This window comes from Tenrec ecaudatus, chromosome 7, assembly GCF_050624435.1.
Source record: "Tenrec ecaudatus isolate mTenEca1 chromosome 7, mTenEca1.hap1, whole genome shotgun sequence".
In the NCBI taxonomy this organism is placed as follows: Eukaryota; Metazoa; Chordata; class Mammalia; order Afrosoricida; family Tenrecidae; genus Tenrec; species Tenrec ecaudatus.
The window spans coordinates 149,525,020-149,532,363 of NC_134536.1; the positions used below are offsets into that span (position 1 = coordinate 149,525,020).

At 47.6% G+C, this 7,344-nt stretch overlaps 1 protein-coding gene and 1 non-coding gene across 2 annotated transcripts; one reads left to right on the top strand and one right to left on the bottom strand.

Annotated features, from left to right (window-relative positions):
• Positions 1 to 464: 464 nt before the first annotated feature.
• On the bottom strand, positions 465 to 845 carry LOC142452543 (UPF0235 protein C15orf40-like). The gene has a single exon (XM_075553817.1). It carries the CDS (start codon positions 843 to 845, stop codon positions 465 to 467), a length of 381 nt encoding a protein of 126 aa, XP_075409932.1.
• A 1,691-nt stretch (positions 846 to 2,536) lies between these two features.
• On the top strand, positions 2,537 to 2,669 carry LOC142454025 (small Cajal body-specific RNA 8). The gene has a single exon (XR_012785563.1).
• Positions 2,670 to 7,344: the final 4,675 nt, after the last annotated feature.

Sequence of the window (7,344 nt, forward strand, 5' to 3'; positions counted from 1 at the left end):
CGCTGCTCAGAACCTCAGCTCGTGCACGCCCATAGGTCACAGAGCTGGGCATCGAACCATTTCCTTTTTCTTTTTTTTTTTGTGGAAATACGATGTTTTAATTTACAATCAAAATAAATTGCATTCAGTTAGGAACCACAGGCATTGGGTTCTGGTCTCACTCGGCCCAGTTGTGATCTTGATAGGAGTCTCTCAACTTCTGGGCACCAGGAGTCCCACCACAAACCGCAAAGCATTAAACCAGGCCATGGTGAATGACCTTTCCAGCTCTGTTCTTTTACAGTGCAGTGAAATCAGGTCAACATACTCCAAGGCATTTTGGACCAGAAATTAAAAAATCTGTATTCAACATATTAAAAAATAGTCCATGCTTCTCTGTACATTTAATGTTTTCCGATTTAAAAGCCTCTTCACTGTTAGTAATAGAAACATTTCTCAAGGACATATTTTTAAATTTCTTGCCTCTATTTATCTTCGGCTTGCTTTTGTAATTTCTCCAAGATCTCTTCTGGAGTTGTGGAGGCCAGAATCTTCACCACCTTCTCACGAGATTTGCCACCCTTATCCAAAACCACGTCGCTCTTCCTGAGTCCTAAAACCTTGGAGAGATAGCGGCAGAGCTCAGCGTTGGCCTCACCTTCTGATGGAGGGGCTGCGATAGCTACACTGACAGCTTCAGCCGTCAAATCTGTTCCAGCATTGAGTTTGGCACCAGGTTTGGCATGGATGGCTATGGTGACACAACCTTGAGGATCAACTATCACAGGACCTGAGGGAGGAAGTGGTCTCTCGGCTTCCTTGATCTGGCTTTTACCCTTGCTCGTCGCAGCAGCTTTCTTGGGCATCTCGGTGCCGAAAGGGAGCGAGGCCGAGGCCCCAGTACCACGTGCTGCCCACAGCCGCCTCAGGCCTCCGGCGAGCCGCGACGTCACCGTCTCCCATTTCCTTTTTCATTTAAAATTTTTTTTTTGTAGAATTAGGAGGATTTACAGAGTTGGGAGGAGGTTCTTTTTCAGGGGTGTCCAGGCTACTTATATTTCTCCCACAGGGTTGGTGGTCCTGGTAAGTCACTGTGACCTCCACGGAAGAAGAAATGCCTTCCTTGACACACTCTTATCTGGATATACTAGAAAAACTTCGAGCTTGGACTTGGAGGCTGTATCTCCAATGGTATATAATCCCATCTTGGTGGCTAGGGATCTAACCTCTGCTCCCTGTTCCTAGTGAGGGAGGACTATTAGTGTGTTGGAGGAAAGGCATTTTACACGAGAGGGATGCTTCTGAAAGAGACTAAAACAAAAGTGAAGTTAATTTGCATTCAGATGTCTGTATGAAATATTAACAGGGCTTTAGGGGGAAGGGTAGTTTCTCTTTCATTCACATTCAGGTTATCTTGCCCAGCTGGGACTTGCAGGGTTGCATCTGGGTGGGCCAAGGAAGAGAAAAGGCTGAGATAGTTACCCTGCCCCAGGGAGCAGCTCAAGGCACATATCCTGACTGTGGACCTCGGTGCGGTGGCCCAGACTGCTGTGAGTAAGTTTAAGGAACCAGAAAAAGAGGAAGTTCCCAGCAACAACTAGAGAGCCCCTCGTGACTGCTTTTGAACCAATGACACGGTCTTGTGATCTGCAAGCCCGAACCTGAGTTGAGAGTGAACAAGGAGTGCCAGTGGAGGAAAAGGAGGGTCTGAATGTGCACATTAGCAATGTCTCCGGAGCCTCCTCAGAAGCAGGAGGGAGAGGATGTGTCTGGCTGGACGGAAAGGGCTCCTTCTCCCAACCAGTGGAAGCGTTAGTCCTATCCTTTCTTGGACTTGTCCAAGAAAGCAGCGAGGAGAAGGATGGAGGCGTGGGAAGGGCTGGCATCCTTGCTCCGTCCACCTCTGACTGTTTCCTCCACTAAACTTGGTATTGTGCGTTAGGTAGAGATGTACATTTCAGATAATTCTGGATGCAATAACTTAAAGTACGTGTCAAATCTCCCACTAGCTTTCCCTGTCTGTGTTCCCCACCCCCACCCCATTTGATTTTGTTAGGTAGCTTAGCCTAGGGAATTGGGAAGTCCATTTACGCATGCCCAGGAGAGCCAGCAAAAGACAAAAGCTGGATTTTCCCGCCGGTGGCCTTGGATGGGCGTTACACCTGGAGCAGCCCACCTGGGCCAGGTTACTGCAATTCAGCCAATGGGATCGACCTGGGGTCGTTCACCACGCCTCCCCCGGAACCCTTAAGAAGGCAGGAACCGAGAGGGAGAGGGTCTTGGCTTGGCTTGTCTTGCTTGGGTGGTCTGGTCGTCTTTGTGGGAGGGGAGAGATCCTTGCGTGTCCCGGAGCAGTCTCTGCCAGGCCGCATGGTCAAAGGAATCCTATGGGTGCCGCGTAAAACCTGATGCTTCTTTGAACTTTCATTAAATTCACTTGGATCACGAGCCCGGCTTCGGCATGAAATCTTTCTCGTGCGCAGTCAAGGACCGAGGCTGAAATCTAGTCTCGGAGAGAGAGAGACCTTACAATTTCTCTTGTAGAATACCTTCCCCTTGGGAGGCTGATACACAAATTGAGCTGAAGTGTGCTGCTCTCGTTGTCACCAAACCTCCCTAGAATAAACTGCCTTTTGATGACTGGGACGAATTGAGTTAAATCGTCACGGACAGATACGGGGCAGACAATTTAAAAAAATAACTTCCCCTTTGATCAAATTCATATTGTTTATCTTTCCTTCCTTGTTCTTCTCCCCCTTTGATAACCACCAAAGTTCATTTCTTTTTTTTTTTTTAACAATTTATTGGGGCTGATACAATTCTTTTCACAGTTCATACATATACATACATCAATTGTATAAAGCACATCTGTACAGTCTTTGCCCTAATCATTTTTTTCTCTTTTCTTCTTTTACATTTTATTAGGGACTCAAACAACTCTTACCACAATCCATACATATACATACATCAATTGTATAAAGCACATCCATACATTCCCTGCCCCAATCATTCTCAAGGCATTTGCTCTCCACTTAAGCCCCTTGCATCAGGTCCTCCAAAGTTCATTTCTTTTGGTATAAAACCCTTTGTCATTTAAAAAATATAATTATGATCTCATACAATAGCTGCTCTTTTGTGATTGACTTCACTCAGCATAATGTTCTCCAGGCCCATCCATGTCATGAGATATTTCACAGTTTGGTCATTTCTCTTTAGTGATGCATAGTATTCCATCGTGTGTATGTGCCAGAGTTGATTTAGCCATTATTCCACTGAAGGAACATTTGGGTTGTTTCCATCTTCCTGGTATTACGAACAGTGCTATGATGAACGTGGACGTCCACATATCTATTTGCGCTTTGGCTTTGACTTCTTTGCCACCTCTAGCTGTTGGCAACTGTGGTGGAAGCTGGTCGTTTGAGGAAATGATTGCTCAGTGTCCAAGGTGGGCTTTCTGGTAGATGTTAGCTTTCTAAAGAAGCTCACGAGCTTCCTCCTGGAAGCAAGGTTTCTGCATGTACTCCAACTTCCTTTTTCCCCCTTTCCCCTGCCCTCTTCCTTCTCTCTATTTTTTTTTCCTCCCCATCATCTGCTTTCTCTCCCTCTTCTTCATTTTCTTCTGCTGCTTGTCTTTTCACCCACGCCTTCATCCTCTTTCTCTTATTCTTTTTCTTCTTCCTCCCTTTTGAGAATGAAGTCCTCTCGGTACCTCTAAAGTCATATCACCCAAGTAACTAACCTGAGCCTTCTTGCAAGCTTAAATCTGCTCATCCAAGTCTGAACTTGTCCCTATGTTATCACCGGCAAGGGAACCCTGGTAATTTCCACAGCGCCCCTCAAATCCGACTCTAGCTCTCACGGACCACACTTTGCTGGGAGTATTGCATTCTTACCATGTGGAGCAATCGCTCTCAAGCTTGGCTGCATATTAGAATCAACCCGATATCTTTCAAATATTTGGATGCCCAGATGACACTCTGATCCAATAAAATCAGGATCACCCAATGGAAATATCAGAGGAGGAGTAAACATGGGACTAAGTGACCTCTCAGGCCTTCTCTGGCCATGCCATGTACATACCGAGTACTAGTACATACATTCTCTAGAACTAGGCAGAGACTGGCAATGAAGCCCTTAAACTCCCAAACTCTCTGCCACTGAGTCATCGCTAACTCATAGTGATCCCCTCTGGGTTTCTGAGACTGGAACTGTTTAAAGGAGTAGAAACTCCATCTTGCTCCCGTGAAGCTACTATTGGGTTTGAACTGCCAACCATGGGGATTGCAGGCAAACTGTAACCACTATACCATCAGGGCTCCTTAATGAAGCCCACAGGTGAGTCTAAACTGTTATCCAAGAGAGCACCAAAGCCAAACTAGGTGGAATCACACCCATTTTTAAGCCAAAGAGGGTGAAGCGGGGGCCAGGAATTAGAGTCTGGTCAGCAGAATGGGTGCTAAGAGAGAGGCCCATCACAGGGGTGAGGTTTGGGATGCCTGCTCTCCAAGAGGGTTGGGTGATTTGGAGGTCATGTTAAAAAAAACCAAAAAACCACTTGGGCGTAGTTTAAAGTGTTTGGTCAAAGAGGATATTTCCCCAATCTGAGGTTTTCGTCCTTGGCCCTCTCTTCCCCCATGACACTCCCGGTGTCATTTCTCTCCATACCCCTCCTTGCTCCCTCACATCTCCTCTGTCTGAACAGTTCCTCCTGGTCTCCAGTTTGGACAAACTCTTGGTAGGCTCCTATGTGCCTTTTCTCTTTTGGGGTTGGGTAAGGGGTAGCACTCCTTGGCACATGGTTTCACTAGAAAGAGCTGGACTGACCTTTTCATAAGGCAGCTCCTCTTTAGCTTGGAGGATGCTTCTGTCTCCTGCCCGTCCCCTACCACACTGTCTCCAGACCAGTGATTTCTCAGTCACATGTCCCTCGCAGCCCTGACCTCTTCAACTCCAGTGACCTCTGTCATCTGCGTCTTAGTGTCTGCCACACAGCCACACCCTGGACTGTGACACCCTACAGGCAGCCTCACCGTCATCACCCATGACCATCTTGGATTGTTCCTCTGAAGCCGGCACCCCTCAGCTGCCCACTGTCTCCTCACTTTTCCCACCCAACCTGCTCCACCCAGTGTGTTGTTGGGCGTCACCCGCAGCTCTGACTCATGGTGGCCCCACGCACCACAGAATGTGATGCTGCTTTATGCTGTGCCACCTGCCTTTCTGTGCTCCTGGAGTCCCTGCTGTCTAGTAGCCCTGACTCTCTAGTCAGGTCTTGGGCCCAGCCTGGTTTCCTCTGTCCCCCTCGCTCTCTCTCCAGTTTGAGTTCCTCATCTGTTGTTTCCACAAAGTCTTCAAAAACTACCTCTCCGCATCCCTAATCTTCCCCCTTCGTCTCCCTGACTGTCTCTGTCACCCCTGATCCCAACGACTCGATCCTGTGGACCAGCTCCACTAGCAAAAGTCACTGGGGCCACCGGCCGTTGCTGTGCTAGGCTTGCGAGTACCCCACAGCGAGTTCCACTCCACTCCATTTTTAGCTCCCTATCAAGTTCCCCACAACAGCTGCTCCACATTTTTTCCACGATCCTCAAAACCCAACTGACCCTGCCCGTCTCCTCTCTTCTGAGCAGACCTTTCCACGGAATGGGCTGCAAAATCTGTACCTCCGTGCCACGGGGATTTTAGAAACAAATACAGATGACCTCCCATTCTCTTTACTTCCTTCCTTTCTTCAGGGAAGAAGAAACGTTCCTCCTGAATCCATCACTGCCTTTTCTTCTGAGATGCTGCCCGTAGGGTACTTAGTCCTTCGCTTCAAACTTCCTTTCCCTGCTCCCTGGATCTGGAAACTCAGTCTCCTGTGCTGTATCTTGAAAAACGACCAATAAAACCCTTACTTTGCCTTTCCCCGCCCCCTCTCCTTTCTCGAGAATTTTCCTGGAACTTCCTCATTCTCTCAACCTCTTGCAATCTAGGTTCCACTTTCCGCCGCTCTGCTCCCCAAACTGTCCACACGGCGCCACGGTTCCTGAAATATGCCACAGTCTCGCTTCTGCCTGGACGGCAGCCTAGCCAAGCGGAAAGAACACTGCCCCTGAAGTCAGCCCTACGGGGCCTTAAGTCCTGGCTTTGTCCTGCAGTGTTTTATAAGCTGGGCAGGCTGTCTCATCTTTCTGAGGCTCTGTGTCCTCCTCGGACAAATGGTAGCAAGGATGCCCACTTGAGAGGGCCCAGCTGGTCATCAAGGAGACTGTAACTGCTTCACACAGGGTGGTGTTGAGTCACCAGCACCTCTGACTCACGGTGACGCCACGCACAACGGAATGCGATGTTGTTCTGGGTTGTGCCATCTGAATCCAGTGTTGTGGCCACTGTGAATTTTGAGTGCCTTCTGCCCTAGAGGCTCATCTTTCAATCCTCTAGCCGATGATGCTCTGGTGTGAGCCATAGGCTTTCATTGGTTCCTGTTCAGAAATAGTTTGTCAAGCCTTTCCTCTTAGTCTGGAAACCCCACTGAAACCTTTCCACCATGGGTGACCATGCTGCTATTGAAAGACTAGTGGCATAACTCCCAGCATCATAGTGACAAACAAGTCACTGCAGTATGACAGACTAACAGGTGGCACGCCCAACATATGGTCGGAGGGGGAAAAATTTATTCTATCCCCTGCTTTAGCAAATACTGATCCCTCTATCTGATAACACGTTTCCTGTCTCCCATCTATCTGTTGCACCTTTGTCCACCTTTCCCCTTCTGTTTTCTGTGTCGAAATCCCTCCGTTCTATTTTCCCCGGAAACCTTCATTTTCTCTTATCATGAGTATCATGGTGTCCTCTGTATTTGGATCATTTGTGCATGTTTTTCTGACATCCCAAGGAATTGAGAGTCTTTGCGGGCAGGGGAATTGATTTCACGGCTACATCCCTCTTAAGTGCCAATTGCGGGATCTCTAGGGAACAACTACTCAGTAAATGTTCAACCCCCACAAATTAATTTTCTTAGAGTTCTGTAACTCCTAAATACAACATGGAAGTCACTGGGCTGGGCTCAAAGTATTGGAAATGTGGTGTTTCTTTCTGGAGGCTTTAAAAAAAAAACATTTTATTAGGGGCTCATACAACTCTTATCACAATCCATACATATACATACATCAATTGTATAAAGCACATCTGTACATTCTTTGCTCTAATCATTTTCAAAGAATTTGCTCTCCACTTAGGCCTTTTGCATCAGGTCCTCTTTTTCCCCCCTCCCTCCCCCCTCCCTCATGAGCCCTTGATAATTTATAGATTATTATTTTGTCATATCTTGCCCTATCCGGCATCTCCCTTCACCTCCTTCTCTGTTGTCTGTCCCCCAGGGAG